At 48.5% G+C, this 21151-nt stretch overlaps 1 protein-coding gene across 2 annotated transcripts in view; it reads right to left on the reverse strand.

Moving 5' to 3' along the window:
* The window catches only part of LOC137617347 (histone-lysine N-methyltransferase eggless-like), a 113489-nt gene extending 100089 nt beyond the window's left edge, over window positions 1-13400 (reverse strand). For both annotated transcript variants that reach the window (XM_068347371.1, XM_068347369.1), the window contains exons 1-2: window positions 13229-13400; window positions 6986-7257 (exon numbers count right to left, since the gene is read on the reverse strand). In XM_068347371.1, the coding sequence (XP_068203472.1) occupies window positions 6986-7257; window positions 13229-13325 (369 nt within the window). In that variant the 5' untranslated portion in view covers window positions 13326-13400. The remainder of the gene's footprint in view (window positions 1-6985; window positions 7258-13228) is intronic.
* Between the last annotated feature and the right edge of the window lie 7751 nt (window positions 13401-21151).

The raw sequence follows: 21151 nt of genomic DNA on the forward strand, positions 1-21151 counted from the left end.
TAGAAACTGAATAGACAACAATGTAATTCTATACATAAAAATACTGTTATGATCTTAAGCACTACAATAATGAATAATTCAAAAATCTTTCGTGCCAAAAATGTTATTTTCATTAGTAAAATAAATTTTTGAATATACTTACCCGGTGATCATATAGCTGTCAGCTCTGCTGCCCGACAGAAAAACCTACAGACGAAATACGCCAGCGATTGCTATACAGGTGGGGGTGTACATCAACAGCGCCATCTGTCGAGCAGGTACTCAAGTACTCCATGTCAACACAGAACCAATTTTCTCCTCGGCCCACTGGGTCTCTATTGGGGAGGAAGGGTGGGTCCTTTAATTTATGATCACCGGGTAAGTATATTCAAAAATTTATTTTACTAATGAAAATAACATTTTTCAATATTAAACTTACCCGGTGATCATATAGCTGATTCACACCCAGGGGGGTGGGTAGAGACCAGCATATATGTTAACATTAAGAGCTAAGTATTTCGTATTTCATTTTAGCAGTTATTCAAAATAACAAACATAAAATTAATAAGTACCTGGTAAGGAAGTCGACTTGAACAATTACTCTGCCTTTTTTAAGTACGTCTTCCTTACTGAGCCTCGCGATCCTCATAGGATGCTGAGCGACTCCTAGGAGCTGAAGTATGAAGGGTTGCAACCCATACTAAAGGACCTCATCAAAACCTCTAATCTAGGCGCTTCTCAAGAAAGAATTTGACCACCCGCCAAATCAACCAGGATGCGAAAGGCTTCTTAGCCTTCCGGACAACCCAAAAAACAACAATAAAAGCATTTCAAGAGAAAGATTAAAAAGGTTATGGGATTAGGGGAATGTAGTGGTTGAGCCCTCACCCACTACTGCACTCGCTGCTACGAATGGTCCCAGGGTGTAGCAGTTCTCGTAAAGAGACTGGACATCTTTAAGGTAAAATGATGCGAACACTGACTTGCTTCTCCAATAGGTTGCATCCATTACACTCTGCAGAGATCTGTTTTGTTTGAAGGCCACTGAAGTTGCAACAGCTCTAACTTCATGTGTCCTTACCTTCAGCAAAGCATGGTCCTCCTCATTCAGATGGGAATGAGCTTCTCGAATCAAAAGTCTGATATAATAAGAAACTGCATTCTTCGACATAGGTAAAGAAGGTTTCTTAATGGCGCACCATAAAGCTTCTGACTGTCCACGTAATGGCTTAGTACGTCTCAAATAGTACTTAAGAGCTCTTACAGGGCATAGTACTCTTTCTTGTTCATTTCCAACCAAATTAGCAAGGCTTGGAATATCGAACGATTTGGGCCAAGGACGAGAAGGAAGTTCGTTTTTGGCTAAAAAACCAAGCTGTAAGGAACATGTAGCCGTTTCAGATGTAAATCCAATGTTCCTGCTGAAGGCGTGTATCTCACTGACTCTTTTAGCTGTTGCTAAGCAGACGAGGAAAAGAGTTTTCAAAGTGAGATCTTTAAAAGAGGCTGATTGAAGTGGTTCGAACCTTGCTGACATAAGGAATCTTAGTACCACGTCTAAGTTCCAACCTGGTGTGGCCAACCGACACTCCTTCGAGGTCTCAAAAGACTTAAGGAGGTCCTGTAGATCTTTGTTGTTGGAAAGATCTAAGCCTCTGTGACGGAAGACTGCAGCCAACATGCTTCTGTAACCCTTGATCGTGGGAGCTGAAAGGGATCTTTCCTTCCTTAGGTATAAAAGGAAGTCAGCTATCTGAGTTACAGAGGTACTGGTTGAGGATACTGATTTCGACTTGCACCAGCTTCGGAAGACTTCCCACTTCGACTGGTAGACTTTGAGAGTGGATGTCCTCCTTGCTCTAGCCATCGCTCTGGCTGCCTCCTTCGAAAAGCCTCTAGCTCTCGAGAGTCTTTCGATAGTCTGAAGGCAGTCAGACGAAGAGCGTGGAGGCTTGGGTGTACCTTCTTTACATGCGGCTGACGCAGAAGGTCCACTCTTAGAGGAAGTGTTCTGGGAACGTCTACTAGCCATTGCAGTACCTCGGTGAACCATTCTCTCGCGGGCCAGAGGGGAGCAACCAACGTCAACCTTGTCCCTTCGTGAGAGGCGAACTTCTGCAGTACTCTGCTGACAATCTTGAACGGGGGGAACGCATAAAGGTCTAGATGGGACCAATCCAGAAGAAAGGCATCTATGTGAACTGCTGCTGGGTCCGGAATCGGTGAGCAATAAATTGGGAGCCTCTTGGTCATCGAGGTTGCGAACAGATCTATGGTAGGCTGACCCCACAAGGCCCATAGTCTGTTGCATACATTCTTGTGAAGGGTCCACTCTGTTGGGATGATTTGACCCTTCCGGCTGAGGCGGTCTGCCATGACATTCATGTCGCCTTGAATGAACCTCGTTACTAGGGATATGTTTCGATCTCTTGACCAGGTGAGGAGGTCCCTTGCGATCTCGTACAACGTCATCGAATGAGTCCCTCCTTGCTTGGAGATGTACGCCAAGGCTGTGGTGTTGTCGGAGTTCACCTCCACCACCTTGCCTAGAAGGAGGGACTTGAAGCTTCTCAAGGCCAGATGAACTGCCAGTAGCTTCTTGCAGTTGATGTGCAACAGGGCTTGGAACTGGTATACAACCTTCCCGAAAACGAACCTTAGAAAAGGTTGGGAATCTGGGTGGATGGGGACGTGAAAGTAAGCGTCCTTTAGGTCTAACGAGACCATCCAGTCTTCCTTCCTGACCGATGCTAGCACCGACTTTGTCTTCTCCATGGTGAACGTCTGCTTTGTGACAAAGACATTCAGAGCACTGACGTCTAGCACCGGTCTCCACCCTCCTGTCTTCTTCGCCACTAAGAAGAGACGGTTGTAGAAGCCCGGGGATTGATGGTCCCGGACTATGACTACCGCTCCCTTTTGAAGTAAGAGAGACACCTCTTGCTGTAAAGCTAGCCTCTTGTCCTCCTCTCTGTACCTGGGAGAGAGGTCGATGGGAGATGTTGCTAGAGGGGGCTTGCTCAAGAATGGAATCCTGTACCCCTCTCTGAGTAACTTCACAGACTGTGCGTCTGCGCCCCTGTTCTCCCAGGCCTGCCAGTAGTTCTTGAGCCTGGCTCCCACTGCTGCCAGAAGAAGGTGGCAGTCAGACTCTGCCTCTAGAGGACTTGGAACCCTTCTTCTTGCTCCCACGTTGTCTTTCGGCACGAGCACCTCCTCTGCTGGAGGCTCTGCCACGAAAGGGCGGAATGAACCTTGACGCTGGAGTGTCCATCCTGGGTCTAGGCACGGATGGCAAAGGGGTGGCTTTGCGTGCGGATGACGCCACCAGGTCATGAGTGTCTTTCTGGATCAAGGAGGCGGCAATCTCCTTGATCAACTCTTCAGGGAAGAGACACTTCGAGAGCGGAGCAAACATAAGTTCCGACTTTTGACATGGGGTGACTCCAGCAGACAAGAAGGAGCAAAGGTGATCCCGCTTCTTGAGGACCCCGGACACGAAAGAAGCCGCAAGCTCACTAGAACCATCCCGTATGGCTTTGTCCATGCAGGACATAATGAGCATGGAAGTTTCCTTATCAGAAGGGGAGGTCTTCCTGCTCAACGCTCCCAAACACCAGTCCAAGAAGTTAAAGACTTCGAATGCACGGAAAACTCCTTTCATAAGATGGTCCATATCCGAAGGAGTCCAGCAAATCTTGGAGCGTCTCATAGCCAGCCTGCGGGGAGAGTCTACCAGACTTGAGAAGTCGCCCTGGGCAGAGGCAGGAACTCCCAAGCCGAGAACTTCTCCCGTGGCATACCAGACGCTAGATCTGGAAGCAAGCTTGGCCGGGGGAAACATGAAGGTTGTCTTCCCAAGTTGCTTTTTGGACTGCAACCACTCTCCCAGTACCCTTAAAGCTCTCTTGGACGAGCGCGCGAGTACGAGCTTCGTAAAGGCAGGTGCTGCTGACTGCATGCCTAAAGCGAACTCAGAGGGAGGCGAGCGTGGTGCTGCAGACACAAACTGATCCGGATATAAATCCTTGAACAGCGCAAGCACTTTCCTAAAGTCTAAGGAGGGAGGCGTGGTCTTGGGTTCGTCGATGTCCGAGTGTTGGTCGTCAAGATGTACAGCTTCGTCATCATCAGAGAGTCCATCGTCTGAATGTTGAGGAGGAAGCGGCAAAGGAGTAGGTAAAAGCTGGACGGCTGAGTCCGGCAGCACGGGTGCATGCGTGACTGCACTGGACCCAACGTCATGCAACTGTTGGTCAGTCTGAGAACTGGCAACAACCATAGCTGAGTGGGGACGCAAAGCGTCTACTCCTGACTGTGGTCGGATAGCGGAGACCACCGTGGGTTGCGGAGGCTGACGCACCGCGTCAAAACACGGCAACTTAACTCCACCCTCCTGTTGTTGTGGTAGCACACGAACGTCAACGGAGGGTTCCGTGCGTCGGTGAACGTCAACATGCGTCTGGCAGGGTCGACTGCGCATGGGTGGAGGAGCTCTCACAGCTGGAGTGAGGGAGCAGGCAGCCTCAGCGTCTGCTGGGCGCACAACCGTGGTAGGTTGTAGGCTAACGGGTGCAGCGTCAACCTTCTCCGCACGATACTCCTGCATAAAGGAAGCTAACTGAGTCTGCATAGACTGTAGCAAAGACCACTTAGGGTCTACAGCAGCTGGTGCGGCAACAGACGGAGTTACTGCCTGTTGCGGTACCACTTTGCCTCTCTTAGGAGGTGTGCAGTCGTCGGAGGACTGCAGCGAGTCCGAACTGACCCAGTGGCTACACCTGGGCCGTTGGACTTGCTCGGAAGGGACCTTGCGTTTAAGAGGCCGTGAGACCTTGGTCCATCGTTTCTGGCGTGAAACCTCTTCCGCAGACGAGGAATGAACGGGCTCACTCGTCTTCTTGTGGGTGGGACGATCTAGGTAAGATACGTCCGAAACCACGGAGGGAACGTCTGTCCGCTGATTAAAGCCTGTCGAACCCTTTGGTCGTACGACATTGCTTCTCCCCTGGGCTTGGGAGCTTGCAAGAGGTCCCGGACTGGGAGGACGACAGGCACGAACAGACGCACCCTCATGCGTAACACTGACACTTTTCACTGCACAAACACTCACTTCACTTCCCACTGCACTCTTACCTTTCAACTCCCTGACGTCAGCCATGAGTTGATTGCGGTCATTCGCCAATGACTCGACTCTCTCACCCAGAGCCTGGATGGCACGCATCATATCTGCCATCGAAGGTTGATGAGAGCTAGCAGGGGGGTCGGGTGCAACCACTACAGGGGAAGGAATAGGTTGTGGGGCATGGGGAGAGGAAAAATCTACTGAGCGAGACGAACTCCTCCTGATTCTATCCTTCTCTAGCCTACGTGCATATTTCAGGAATTCTTGAAAATCGAATTCCGAAAGCCCAACGCATTCCTCACATCGATCTTCCAATTGACAGGCTTTACCCCTACAATTGGAACAAATGGTGTGCGGATCGATAGAGGCCTTCGGAAGACGCCTTGAACAGTCCCTAGCGCTACACTTCCTGTACTTGGGGACTTGAGAAGGGTCAGACATCTTGAATTAGTCAAAGGGGGGAATTCAAAATCTATCCAAGTCGTCAACAAATAATCCAAAATTCAATAAAAGAATGCAAGGAAGTATTGAAGATAACTTCTGCACAGCGATAGCTAATAACCAGAAATGAATACTTCACCAAATAACGTGAAAATCAATCCAGAAAACAACAGCGTATTAAGTAGGTCTTGCCGGTGGCACGACAGAGAGAAAATTGGTTCTGTGTTGACATGGAGTACTTGAGTACCTGCTCGACAGATGGCGCTGTTGATGTACACCCCCACCTGTATAGCGATCGCTGGCGTATTTCGTCCGTAGGTTTTTCTGTCGGGCAGCAGAGCTGACAGCTATATGATCACCGGGTAAGTTTAATATTGAAAAGTATAATATAAAGACTGGTGGAGAAATCATTTGTGTAGAAGACTAAATTAATTAGGATCATCAATCACTTCAACATCGATTTATCCAAACCAGACTTAGACCGAACAACTTTTTCTTTTTTCCCACGCGGCACATGTATTGACCTCCTTTCTGACAATGCATTGAATTCCACAGATGGATAGCCTCTCTAGGGTCCTATGACGTAGAAACATTGGCTTTAAGGAAACTCCTCCAATTGCTTTTGATCACGTTCCTCTCGCTGAATCTTCTCTCATAGACAGCTGAGTGGGCAGAAACGCTAAGGACCAAGTCGATTAGTGACAGGGTGTTCTTGAAGGAGGATCAGTGCTTTAGAATTTAGATTCACCTCAGTCCAGGCCAACTTCTGTATCATTGTTGATCTGTACCACATATATTCAATAAATATTTCTTTATCATACATCATAAGTTGCTTTTCTCTTCCGACCAAGGTCGTTTTTTCCCCGTCTCAAGTGCCGGTTCAACACCTTTCATGAAATTCCACATGACAAAGCAGTTTTGACAGTTGAAGATGTCAACAAAAACACGCGCTTATATAGCAGATAATATGGTTACAAGTTTTGGTAATAAAATCAATGATATATTTGTCTAGTAAACATCTGACACGCTTCCTGTTTGGCAGCTTGGTTAACGCTGTGTTTAAATGTCCACTTTTGATGTATATTTTTTCAACTAACAAGCCTGTCCTTTTTTTTTTAAATATATATTCAACTAGCCAACCAGGCTGGCTGGTAACTGAACTAACTCACCAAATGAGAAATTAAGTCGCCTTAGCAACCGGACTACCGCAAATTTCGAGCCATGCAATACCATGTACCAGTGCTTGGTGAGCAACAACATAATAGTCACAGAAATAGTAGATAGGATCTTTGATAAATAAAGTTCAGAGATGAAAATTTTGAAATTGGAAAATAAAAAGGCATATAAAATATGTCAGTAATACCATTGAAATGTAATTAAGCAGAGAAACAATTATAAAGATTACGAAGATTAACAACAGATTGCCCATCGTCTACTTACTTCATCATCCGAGAGCTCAATTACTTCCATGGCACCAAGAAAATCTGTTATACAATCAGACAAATTATTTTCATCCGGAAAAATGCTATTTTCACTATAAACTAGTCCAGACTTTACAAACAGTAAATGATTCTTCTTATCAGGCAATGGTTCATTTTCAGGTATAATGGCTGAACTTGCAGGTGTGATAACGAAGTCGTCATCATCGCCTGAATAATAGCAGGGAGGAGAAGCAGCTGAAACTGTACTACAACTGTCGGTATCACTTAACTCTGAAAGTAAATTATGAAGATTAAGAAACTGCTCACTATGCAGGAAGCCAGTATGCATTCATTAATGGTTTTTCATAGATATTATTTATAAAGTATGAATATCTATATGGAAGAAGTTAAAAAGGATACTTAACTCCTCAATTAAACTTTCAAATAGAATAGAATGCAATTTATGAATGCAAACAATAAACATAAGATGAAAGCAGAAGAGGAAGATATATATAAGATATATTACCACCATAATTAAAGTTTTTCCCATAGATGTTTCTTTTTATGTCAGATGTAATGAGCTCTGTTCATGACATTCCATTTTATCTACTTTTTACCCAAATTCCCACATGATTTAGCCCTTCATCTATATGCTTATTTCACAATTTTCTGAATCTTTCTGAGCAACTGAACCTCTCCTCTTCTCCCATGTCAAAACTATTCTAAATCTTTGAAATCTCATATTTTCTAGCTTGTGGATACCACATCTTACAATCTGGCTTTCCATGTGCACTGTAACCATTTTTTGTATGTGAACATGTCTCCACTGCATAGAGGAAGTCAGGCTTTATGCATCTACCATATCTTCACTGAGTACTTAACGATGGATTACCCCAATTCCTTGGTATTGCACATCTCTTTAACCCTTTTACCCCCAAAGGACGTACTGGTACGTTTCACAAAACTCATCCCTTTACCCCCCTGGACGTACCGGTACGTCCTTGCAAAAAAATGCTATAGAATTATTTTTTTTTCATATTTTTGATAATTTTTTGAGAAAATTCAGGTATTTTCCAAGAGAATGAGACCAACCTGACCTCTCTATGTCAAAAATTAAGGCTGTTAGAGCAATTTAGAAAAAATATACTGCAAAATGTGCTGGGGGAAAAAATAACCCCTTGGGGGTTAAGGGTTGGAAATTTTCAAAGAGCCTGGGGGTAAAAGGGTTAACACAAAATTTACACAAATACCATCCTTTTTCCTACTTCACTCTTAATACTGTGTCCAAATTCACAAACCAACATGCTGCTAAGGAAACTGAAAGCCTGCTCTTCCATCCCTACAAGGTCTCCCCCTACGTGTTACATTTGACATGAAGTAATGCATTCACCCTTCCTATCTCTAGCAGTAACTACATGGCCACTTTTTCTAACAAGACTTTCTCCTTTGTTTCCTTTAAGGTCATCAATTGCAAGACCTATTCCTTAACTGTTATTGTACTATTCTCACAAAATCCTTTGCTTTCATAAGAGTCATTCAATTGCTTGTTTTGATACCCTGATTTAAGATAATCAAATAAATCATATACTGCACTCAATTTTTTTTTTCCTTGTTACATGCAGTTATCTTATTATAAAGAATGACTGTCCAATTTTAATGGTGAAAAGACAAATTGACAATTGATTCTAACAATTTTTACAATCTTTCTTTTGATACCTCTAATAATTTCACAGATTACTAAAGCCATCTTATTCCTCGATATTTACCACACTGCAGTTAGAATCCTTATTAATAAATATCTTAAACATACCACTAAGTTAAAATTATCAAACTTCACAAGGCTGGTCCAAATGGTTTGTTCTTGACAGATATATTAAATTTTACTGTATTTAATGAATTACACCTCTGTAAAATTCTACTCTGGATCACGTGAAAATGAGGATTCTGACAATTTCATTCTTTATAACACAAGAATTTCTAAACATATCTGTCCATCATATTAAAGCCCACATTCATAGTCTCAAATACAGTGTCTACAGACTCAGATTTTTCATAATTCTGACCATCCTTTGCATTCGTATCTTACAGACTGTACCACTGTTTATTTAGAAATAGTTATGCAGTTAGTTCTGAAAGTCTTGCCTTCTCCATCATAGGTCTCATTACTAATACTGTAGTATTCTAGAAGTTTTATTTCAGCTGTGACCAAACTGTAGAATGATCTTCCTAATCAGGCAGCTGAAACTGTGGAACTTTAGAAATTCAAACTTGCAGCGAATGTCTTAATGTTGAACAGGCTGACATGAGTTTCTCTTCATAGTTTATACATGATATATTTACTTTAACATTGTTACTGATCTTACGATATTTCATATTCTTTATTCATTGCTTTTACAATCGTTTATCTATGTCATTATTTCCTTCCTCACTGGGCTATCTTTCCCTATGGAAGTCCTTGGGCTTATAGCATCCTGCTTTTCCAACTAGGGTTATAGCTTAGCTAATAATAATAATAATAGATACAAAGGCTCTAATAACTCTAAAAGCTATTCATAGCAAAGATAGATCCATAGGGTGAAATGCATTTTCAGGGTTTTTCAGAAGTGCGCTTACCATTCATGTGAGACATAGATACAAAGTAATTTAGTAAGTCTAATTCCCTAGTTTTTGTCATAAATGAATGAATGAATGAGTGAATATGGAGATATGAAGGTGTAGAAGATAAAGAATGCTCATGTCTTATCCAATGGCAAGTAATACTTGGCTTGCCATTACTACCAGCTCCCCAACAAAATGTAAGTCCAAACCTTTATGAAAGATGTCCTTTCAATAAAAATAAATAAATAAAAAATTTTTGGAAATAATTTGTATTTTTCCTAACAATAAGAACCTGGGGCTATTTATAGGGAATATTACTTTCGGCGTAGCTGAAAGACGAGCCGTAAGACTTTTGGCGAGGGATAACTACCCCCAACCTCTAGTTAGTGGAGGTTCTAGTCTGCAACCCACCATGTGAGGTCTGTCCGTACCTCTGACCCTAGTTGAACCAGGGTGTCCAGGAAATCCCTTGCTTGATCCCACTGGGACTTGAGGAGCCATTGGAAGGATCTTATCCAGAGACAACCATTGGGAACTAGACGGGCCAGGGATGAAAGGTGGCCTATAAGACGCAACCAGCTCTGGGCTGGAAGCTCTTCTCGCCAGAGGAAGGGCCTTGCTACCTTCATTAGCCTCTGAATTCTTTCATCTGATGGAAATCCTTTGGGCTGATCGGTATCTATTATCCTGCCTAGATATACCAGTCTTTGAGAGGGGAGCAGATGTGAGTTCTCAAGGTTTACCATGATCCCCAGATCTTGGCAAGGCCCCAGAAGATTGCCTCGGTGTTGAAGAAGTGTAGACACCGAGTCTGCTAGAATCAGCCAGTCGTCCAGATATCTTAGGAGATGGATGTTAATTCTGCAAGCACAAGATGACACTAAGGCAAATACACTCGTAAAGACCTGCAGTACCGTGGCAAGACCGAAATGGTATTGCTTTCAGTCGAACATGATCCTTAGAAACTTCCTTGAAGACCAATGGACTGGGATCTGGAAGTATGAGTCCTTGAGATCCAGTGCACACATGAAATCCTGCGATCTTATTGCTTGTCTGACCATGTCTGCTGTCTCCATCTTGAACGAAGTTTGTCTGACAAACTTGTTAAAGGCCGAGAGATCGATAACTGGTCTCCAGCCTCCAGATGACTTTTTTAAATTTAAGAGTAGACTGAAGAAGACTTGAGACCCGTCCAGGACCTCTTGGAGAGCACCCTTCTCCAACATGGTCTGGACTTTGCCGCTCCTTTGCAGATTCCTTCGCGTAGGAGCTTGTTGGGACTGGAACCCAAGTCAGTGGAGGGAGAGATTGAGTGGGCGGGACGCGATACCCTGAACTAATCACCTCGACCGTCCAGTGCTCAGCCTCGAGCTGCTGCCACCTTTGCCAGCGGCCTTGCAGACATACCCCTAAAGGTGGACAGGAGGGAGGATTGCCTGTCCTAGTGGATGCGGGCTCAGCCGGCTCCCCTATTTCCCTCCCCTCCACGGAAGGACTTTGACCCTATCCAGTTGTCCTGAAAGGACTTCTTAGACACCTTCTGTTGTTTGGAGACCCTAATCCTTAGCAGTTTGGGTGGAGGCTGTTTCCCCTGTGCGGAGGTTGGTAGGGCCGTGATATCAGGGCCCTGTGGAGGAGGGAGTCCTGGTTGGACTTACTCCACCTCTACGCCATTCGCTTGACGTCTTCCTGGTCAAATAAGTCCCATCAAAAGAGGAGTTTCTCAACCTGGATACCTAGGCTTGCGGGACCTGTCGATGGAACCTTTCTATGATCAAGTCTCATGTTTGCCCACAGATTAACAACCAGGTGGGAGAAGAACTCGATCGACCTGGTACCGGTCAGAAGGAGGGTCTCCATCTACCTCCTGGTGGACTCATGTGACCAGTCTTCAGACCTGATCAGGTGTCCCACCGATACCAACCAGAGATCCAGCCACAAAATACCCAGCATGGCATACTTCTCCAAAGCCAAGAAAGAGGCTGAGAGTCCTAACAATCTCTTGAAGGGAACCCCTGATGTAAGAGTTTCTATCGAATGGTCCAGAGGTAATGCCAGAAGAGGCTCGTTGATCACCTCATATCTCCTCTGCTGCACAATCAGCAGCAAGAGGAGCCTGCTCGGAGGGGACTAGAGGAACCTTTATCTTGTGACATTGCCTTCCTCCTGGCACTCTTCAACCCCTTTGACCAAAGCTGCACTGACCCTGCACGGTCTTTGAGTGCCATAGACATGGTCGAGGAATGTGTCTTTACCACCTTGCAGGGTTGTCAATGGACTTGACAGCCCCTTCATCGTTCTAATGCAGGCTAAAACCAGTCAGAAGGCATGTTCAGACTTTCTGCTCCACTTCCGTGACCTTAGGGCTAGCGGCTCTAGGCAGAAGATCGTCCTCATAATCTAATTCCTCATCCACCTCATAGCTCTCACCCATAGGAAACTGGGGTGGGTCGAAGTCGTCAGTGAGACTTCCCTCGACCTCTCTTGCTGAGGCGAGGAAGCTCTCACCGAGGACTTGGGGATGGTAAACGTGTCCTTCGGCTCCCTGTGTGAAGGCAGGTATTCCTCCATAAGAGACAGCCTTGTAGCTGCCTCTTTCCTGCGGGGACATTGGTCCTCTTCAGAGGAAGGAATAACATCAGGCTGAGATGGGGGAAGAGACTCTGGAGGAATCACCTCCATAGGAGATAGGCGGAAAGTCTGTCAGAGAGATCACCCTGTCCTCCCAAGAGGGAGAAAGCCTAATCCTCTTACGTTTTCCCTATGGTCACACCGGTGCCACACGTACTTGCAAAGGGCTCCCAGACTTGTCTGTGACTTCTTCCTCCCGATTTCTCTTCCATGGGGAGAGAGAGGTCTCTCCTTGGAAGAGGTCCTGCAAGGGCCAACCCTTCGGAACTCCTCCCACAGTCTGATGGAGAAGAGAAACTGAGGAGAAGAGAAGCCACCAGGAGAATCCTTGGCGCGCTACCCACGGACTGAATGGGGAAGAGCCCCCGTGACTGTCTGTCGCACTACATTAAACAGTGCGCTCAACCAGGGGGGGGGTCCCTTACACCTGTGGAGCTGGTACGAGGATCCTTTGGGCAACTTGACTCCCGGGGTCCGGGAACCTGTAAAGAAGGGTTAGTTTCCTTACCTGGTAATTGTGGTACCGGTCTAACAGCTGGGGGTTTTGCCGGGCACTGATCCCTCAAAGCGGTGCTCTGTTTCAGTGCCTCTTTGGTCATCCACCCTGGGTCCGATATACCTAGAGATGGAAATTGCCACCATGCTGCTCATGCAGGGCAAGCTGGTCTCCTGTAATGTGACACTCTCTTGGAAGCAGGCGCTATACTCACCAGATATTCAGGTACATGACCACCCTCCTCCTCACTGACTAACGAGGTCAAGAGAATAGGATATTAGTTTCCATGTTGTGGCTGAATTAGGTCGACTTTAACCACAAAATGTCACCTTAGTGGGCAACTAGAAGGGAAGATAACAGAAAATCTTTAGCCTTTTGGGGAATCATCAATAGTGAGTCAGCTTCAGGAACAAAGCAATATGAATATCAGGCTAGTATAGGAATGATAAATTGTATTTTAGAATTCAATTATTTTGTCCGTATAATCATGGAAATTCTTAGCTCCAGAATATAACTTGTATAGATACATTACATTACCTCCTTCACTTGCATCTGCCTTCTTCGAATAACAGTGATCCCATCGAATTTCTTTCAAGAGTTTTAATATCTTTTCTGAACTGTTCAAACTCTTCATACAATCTTTTTTTCTTGATTTTAAACCATTCAAAGCACCAGTTGAACTAGTTTTACTCTTTTCTGAAACATTAACAGAATATGACAAATTCGTAGATAACTTGTATTTTTCCTAACTATACAAACCTTAGCTATTTACATGGGGTAATTACTTCAGCGTAGCTGAATGACGAGCCATAAGAATTTTTACGAGAGTTTACTACCCCTCCGCTAGTTAGCAGGTGGTAGGCTACCCCTCCCCCCTCACACACACAGTGCGAACTCTCCTTTACTTAGAGGTAGGACTTATCTTGGGGGACAGGGCTGGCGGGCAAATATGTGTAAATAGCTAAGGTTTGTATAGTTAGGAAAAATACAAATTATCTACGAATTTGTCATTTGTTCCGTAACTGAAATACAAACCACGCTATTTACATGGGGTGACTTAACCCTTAGGAAGGGTGGTAAGTCCCTGCCATACTGGCTTTGGCTTGCCCGGGGATTCCATATTCGAGCGTTTAAGTACTCGGACAATAGGGAATCCCTGCTCCTTGCTGGCGGTTGTGAAACTGCCGCGGCCTACGTAAGGTGTGCGAAGGTGAAAAGTGACTCGTCCCAGGAAGTTGACCTGGAGTTCCTCAGAAGGAAATCCCGGCTAGGATTCTCCCAATACCACCTCGTCAGGGTATGGGGACATGACAGTATTACACTTAATACTAGGAACACAAGGAAGCATAGTCTACCTGCAGTGGTTTGAGGTCAGCTGTGCAGAGAACCCAGGATGCTGCTTTCTCCAAGGGAGGAGAGGATGAAGAAAAGAATAAGGGCCAGACAGATCTTTTCATTCATGCAGACTAACACCAGGTAACAATGCCCTCAACCTTCTGCTACTTGTCCATTAAGGAGCCTGAGGTTTAGACCAGCTGTTGTGCAGCCACCACAGGGCCGATAGAAAACGTATCGAGCCTCCTGTGAGTCCTGTCTTACAGGTAAAGGGCTATGAAGGTGGTCTGACGCTTCAATACCCCAGCTTGCAGGACCTGCGTCACTGAATGATACTTCATGAAGGGCAGGGACGTAGCTAGCCCTTGACATCATGCGCTCTAGGGCGATGTGACGGAGAAGGGTCAGGATTCAAGGCCAGGTGTAACACCCTGCGAATCCAGTCTGAGATGGTATTCCTGGTGACCCTTCTCTTCGTATTCCCAGTGTCCACGAACGAGGCTTGAACCTGGGGATGAACTGTAGCTGTTCTCTTAAGACACCACCTCAGACTCCCTACTGGCAAGGTAGGAGATGATCTGGATCATCTGTTACAGGACGGAGACTCGAAACCTGGAAAGAGTCGAACCGCGGGTCCGGCACTCCCGGGTTCTGAGTCTTGGAAACAAAACTCAGGGACAAACCTGAACGTTACCTCCCCCTATCCCCTTGAATGGGCGATGTCGTATGAGAGACCATGTAACTCGCTTGGCCGAGGATAAGGCTAGCAGGAACACTGTCTACCCGGTAAGGTGGTGATCTGGGGCCTTATGTAGTGGTTCGTAGGGAGGTCTCTTTAGAGACTTTAGGACTCGAACCACGTTCCAAGGAGGAGGTCTCACTTCCGACAGAGGGCAGGAGAGAACATGGCTTCGTATGAGGAGACAGAGTTCCAGCGAGGGAGAAATGTCTATCCTTTGAGCCTGAAGGCAAGACTTAAGGCTGAGAGATAGCCTTTCACAGCCGAAACTGAAAGGCACATTTCATCCCGCAAATACACGAGGAGCTCTGCTATTGCTGGAAGTGGCATCGTGTGGAGGGATACCCTCTCCACGACACCGACCACAGTAACTCGCCCCTTCGCCTGGGAGACTACTGGGGAAGACTTGCACAGGTGTCCAGACATCCTTTTCGCAACTTGTTGCAAAAATCCTCTCTCTTTGAGGAGATGTTGGAAAGTCTCCCGGCGAGAAGTCGAAGCGAAGCTACGGCTTTGTGGAGGATGTTGGTATGTGGTTGTGTGAGTAACCCGTGACGTGGAGGGAGTTCCCTCGGAGGCTCCGTAAGGAGTTACAGAGGGACTGGTGAGCCATTCTGAGAGAGGCCATAGTGGAGCTATGGAGGTCATTGAGAGACTGACCGATACTCTGGTCTTGTAGAGTACTCTCCTCATCAGCCAGAAAGGGGAAAGGCGAACACATCGATGTTGTCCCACCGTTGTTGGAAGGCATCTCACCAGAGGGCCAAGGGGTTCGGGACTGAGGAACAGTACAGCGGGAGCTTGCAGTTCACCGCTGTAGCGAGCCAGTCCACAGAGGGGAGCCCCACCGAGTCAGGACTTTGTCGGCTACTTGAGGATCCAAAGACCACTTGGTATCTAGTATCTGTGTCGCACTGCTCAGACTGTCGGCGAGCCCATTCCTTTGCCCGAAATAAAGCGAGCTGCTAGGGTGATCGAGAGGAACTCGGGCCATCTCGGTATCTCTACTGCAAGATGGGATAGCTGTTCTGAAAATGTACCTCCCTGTCTGAGCGTGTAAGCCATCACTGTGATGTTGTCAATCCTCACAACCACAAAGTAGTCCGCCAGGCTTGGTGGAGCTACTGAAGTGCCAGAAACACGGCCTTCATCTCTAGTAGGTCTAGAGAAGGTACTTTCCTGGTTCTGACCACCGGCCTGAGGTCCCGTGGTTCAGAACGTGGCCCCCCCCCCCCCTTTCTTTGACGCGTCCGAAAACAGCATCAAGTCAGGGGGGAGGACGAGAAGGTCCACTCCCTTTTGTAGATTCTCGTCTGCTACCCACCACTGGGGGTCTGTCTGTTCCGGTTGTCCCATAGGGATCCAGGTGTCCGGAGAGTCGTGCCCCTGACTCTACCGCGACCTGAGTCGCCACTGGAGAGAACTCATCCTGAGGCGACTGTTGGAAACCAGACGGGCCAGGGAGGAGAAATGGTCGAGGAGACGTAACCACGTTTGGGTTGGAGGTTCTTCTCGTATGAGGAAAGGTCTCGCGACCTTGCTCAGCCTTGCTATCCTGTCGTCTGAAGGGAAGGCTTTGGGAGATTGGTGTCTAAGACCATGCCTAGGTATACCAGACTCTGAGAGGGCTGCGGGGAGGACTTCTCGAGGACCACCATGATCCTTAGAACTTGGCAAAGTCTGAGAAACTTGTTCCGATGGCAAAGAAGGGTTGCCTTCGAGTCTGCTAGGATCAGCCAGTCGCCCAGGAAACGGAGGAGACGGATGCCGATCCTGTGAGCCCATGAAGAGATCAGAGTGGACGCCTTGGCGAACACTTGAGGTGTTGAGGAGAGACCGAAGCACAGCACCTTGAACTGGTATATCTGTCTTCCATGCAAAATCCAAAGTACTTCCTTGAAGACGGGTGGACCGGGATTGGAAGTACGCGTCCAATAGGTCCAGTGTACACATGAAGTCTTGTGGTCTCACCGCAAGACTGACCGTGTCTGCCGTCGCCATGCTGAACGGAGACTGTTTGACAAACCCGTTCAGTGTCGAGAGGTCGATGGCCGGTCTCCAGCCTCCAGACGCCTTCTCACAGGGAGGAGTCGATTAAAGAAGCCTGGGGACTCGGTGGCAACCTCTTGGAGGGAGCGCTTCTTCAACATGGTCTGGACTTCTGCCCGGAGGTCCCGTCCCCTTACCAATCCCTACCCAGGGAGGAGCGAGGGGCTCGTTACCGACACTGGATCTATTGAAGGAGGCAAGCTCAGAGAGCTGGCCCTCAGCCTTGTCTATGGCGCTCTTCATTCCCTGAGACCAGGGCAAAGCTGCACCGGCCCTAGGGAGTTCCTGGGTGGCGTAGATTTGGTCCCGGACCGTATCCTTCCCTTCACGAGGAGGAATCTCTGGGTCTGGGGTCCCCTTGAGGTTCCTCCTGAGGGTCAGGACCTGCCAGGGCGCGAGTTCCGACCCCTGGAGCCCTCCTCCTGATGGACTGGCTGTGAGGTCTCCCGTCCCCAGAGGCTCTTCCTGGGGAGACTCGCAGACATGCTCCAAGGGTCCATCTGGTTCCTGTCGGGTCCTTGCGGAAGACTGGGCCTTCGGTTCCCTCCTAGGAGAGAAACAGGACTCCAGCAATAAAGGATGTAAGGCTTTCGCCCCCTCCGCACGAGAAGATTTCTCAGGAAGAGGCGGGGATTCCCCCTTTGGTGTGATGGGGGAGAGGACCGGATCTTCCGACCCTCCTGGGGATGGGTAATGCTCATCCGCAGGGGAGGAGGAGGAAGTCTGAGGAGGGATAGGAGCCTGCGTAAGGACTCGCGAAGAGACAGGATAGTCCTTTGAGGAGATACCACGTCAGGGATTCCTCTCCCTCTTCAGGGGGGGAGGAAGTTGCTACTGATTAGTGACCCCAGTCAGAAAGCACAGGCTCATCACCTGCGTAAGCGCTCTGATAACGGTGTCCCACCAGGGTTGCTGACTGACCGTTGCGCTGTCAGATAGTCCCTCCGGAGGGAAGAGGATCGTTCGATCCCTTGGAGGAGTTGACACATGAGGGTTCGCCCGTAGAGAATCTGCAATGAAGGGAGAAGAGACCTTTGACCTGTCCGGAAACCTCCCCTCCTCCGGAGAGGGCGCTGCTCTGCACTGCGGGTAGGGGAACGCGAAGGTGGCCTGACCGCCAGAATCCCTAATGTAATTCGGGCGTGATAGTGTTGGAGAACGGTGCGCCGATCAAGCTGGTGATCGCGCGAAAAGCACAGTTCTGGGCAGCACGTGAATGAAAGGTGCGTAGCAGGATAACCGCGCTCGTGCGTACTCACATGAGCGTGGGCGTATCAGCGATTGCGCGGAGGAAACCATCGGTCCCCGCGCGGACGATCCTCGGCGCTTCCGCGCGTATGAAGATCGTCGGCGCTTGCGCGCGAAAGAAGATCGTGGGCGATTGCGTAGGAAACCATCCCACGCGCGGACGATTTCGGCGACAGAAGATCGCTGTTGCTTGCGCGCGACAGAAGAACGACGGCGATTGCCCGTGGGAAACCATCCCGCGCGCAGAAGAAATAACGCGGACGATCTTTGGCGTCTACGCGTGTACGAAGATCGTCGGCGCTAGCGCGAGAGAAGATCGTCGGTGATTGTGAGCGGGAAACCATTGGTGCCTGCGCGCGTACAATCTCTGGCTATGTAAGACAATCGTCGGCGATCGCCCACGCGCGGACGATCTTCGGCGCTTACGCGTGTGCGAAGATCGTCGGCGCTCGCGCGCGAGAGAAGATAGTCTGCGATCGCACGCGGGAAATCCTCGGTGCCCGCGCGCGGACGATCTACGACGATCGCGCGCGGACGATCTACGACGATCGCGCGCGGACGATCTACGACGATCGCGCGCGGACGATCCGCGACGATCGCGCGCGGACGATCCGCGATGATCGCGCGCGGACGATCCGCGATGATCGCGTGCGGACGATCTGCGATGATCGCACGCGGGCAACCATCCCACGCGTGGACGAGCGGGAAACCGTGCGCGGATGATCCGCGATGATCGCATGAGGGCAATCATCCCGCGCGCGGACGAACCTTGATGATCACGCGCGGGAAAGAATCGATCTTCGGCGCTTACGCGCGTTATGAAGATCGTCGGCGCTTGCGCGCCTAGCACGTATCAGAAGATCGTCAGCTAACAATCTTCGATTTCCCGCGCGGACGGACCTCGAAGATCGCTCGCGGGAAACCATCCCGCGCGCGGAACAATCTTCGGCGCTTACGCGCGTTATGAAGATCGTCGGCGCTTGCGCACCTAGCGCGTATCAAAAGATCGTCGGCTAACGATCTTCGACGATTGCGCGCGGACGGACCTCGAAGATTGCGCATGGGAAACCATCCCGCGCGCGGACGATTTTCGGCGCTTACGCGCGAGTGAAGATCGTCGGCCCTTGTGTGTCTAGTACGCAACAGAAGATTGTCGGAGAGAGCGCACGCGCAAGGTTTAAGGGTCAGCTAACTCGTAGATCAGGAACTGGGATGTGTCCCTAAAAGGGAGGGCATCCCCTGAAGAGGACCAAGGCAGGTCTGCTTCAGAGAGCCGACGATCAACTGGAAGTACTGCTAAACACTCCGAGGAGTGGTCTCTGTGAGGGACCTCTCCCGCGAACGGGAGAGGTGTCCTTCGTAGAAGAGACTTGGAGACACCGCAGGCTGAACCGCTGGTGAGCGCAGAGAACGTTGGTAGCAGCCTCTGGAACAGGATGTCTCTGGAAGGCAGTCTCAAGAACAGCAGCCGAGCGCTAGCGCGCAAGGGAACGTTGGCGCGCAGGGGATACCTGGCGCTTATGGGACTTCCTCACGATGTGAGAAAGCCTCTTCTGCCCCGGAGGGAAAGGAGCCCGTTGGATAGCGGAGAGCGTGGGTGCCCAAAGCGCGTCAGCAGCCAGGAACGGATACAGCAGGTCAGCAGATCCACTGAGGACATGAGAGACCAAAGTTCTAACGTAGCCTGAGTAGCGAGGCCCCAAGGGGTTGAGTTGCGAGACCCCGAAGGGTCAGCGCAACGAGAAACCGAAGTTTCCCAGTCACTAATCACCGAAGTGTAGTAGTGACTAAAGTTACGAGAGCCCGAGGGATCTGCATAACTAAAGTTCCGAGACCCCGAAGGGTCAGGGAAAAAGAGAAACCGAAGTTTCCCTGTCACTAAACACCGAAGTGTTAGTGACTGAACAGCAAGCTGTTTCAACAGGAACAATCCTTCGAAGAGGAGTCTCTATGAGTGGCCTCTCTCGCGGACGAGAGAGGTGAGCACTTCGTAGAAGAGACTAAGAGATGGAGCCCCCAAGGGCCGTAAGATCAACTGACGTAAACAGGAACAATCCTCCAGAGAGGAGTCTCTATGAGTGTCCTCTCACGCGAACGGGAGGAGACACTTCGTAGAAGAGACAAAAAGGAGCAATCCTCTGAAGAGGAGCCCTTAGTGCGGCCTCCCTCGCGAACGAGAGGGGTCAAGACTGATCTTGCAGCTGCTCAGCCCCTTGAGCGTAGCTACAGAAGCGACCGCTCAGCCCCAAGAGCATAGTCGCTAGTACCATGGTCCGGCCTTGCAACTACTCAGCCCCTTGAGAAGTTACAAGGGCGGTCGCTCAGCCCCAAGAGCATAACCGCCTAAGGACCAGGAAATAGGGTAAGAAGGGAAGTTAACTAACTACCCTGGAGGCGAACCTACTTATCGTTCTAGGATGCACTGAAGAGCTGACAGTAGTCACGGGGGAACTTCTAAGAGAAGGGAACACCCCTGACGATGTCCTAGAGAGATGGCGGCGACAGCAGACTCCCCAGGCATAAACAGGACAGCTCTGCTTCGATGGCACACTACAGGCACGAAGAAACAGCATCGTAAACTGGGAAATAAAAATGAATAATTATTTAACAGAAATTCCCCCGGGTGAAACTCCGAAGAGAAACCCCGAGGGAAAGTAATACATAAGAACGAAAGTAGGTATGTGCCCTCCTCCCCCACTGACATGCACGGGCGAGGGGGGAGGACGAAAAACTTAACAAAACAGAATTATAACAACTATAATAATGTAACTGACTTTGTATGTTCCAAGAATCACAGACCCCCGAAGGGACGTGTTCCCCGAGCTGAAAAGTTAAAAATACAATTAGATTTCATAAAAATAATTGAGACAAATAAAAACAAAATAGCGACTCGGCCCGAGAAGCTATCGTATAAGACGTAGTACGGAGTAAAAGGTGAACGACCTCGACAGAGGGGCCATACTCCACGAAGGCAACCATGGTGGCCTAGGAGTGAACGGCCGTGACCAAGAAGAGAATAGTGGTGGCCTAGGGCTAAGCCGGCGATCACTCTCGTAGACGTACACAAAACACACCGCACATACACTGAA

This window comes from Palaemon carinicauda, chromosome 23, assembly GCF_036898095.1.
Source record: "Palaemon carinicauda isolate YSFRI2023 chromosome 23, ASM3689809v2, whole genome shotgun sequence".
Classification (NCBI taxonomy): Eukaryota; Metazoa; Arthropoda; class Malacostraca; order Decapoda; family Palaemonidae; genus Palaemon; species Palaemon carinicauda.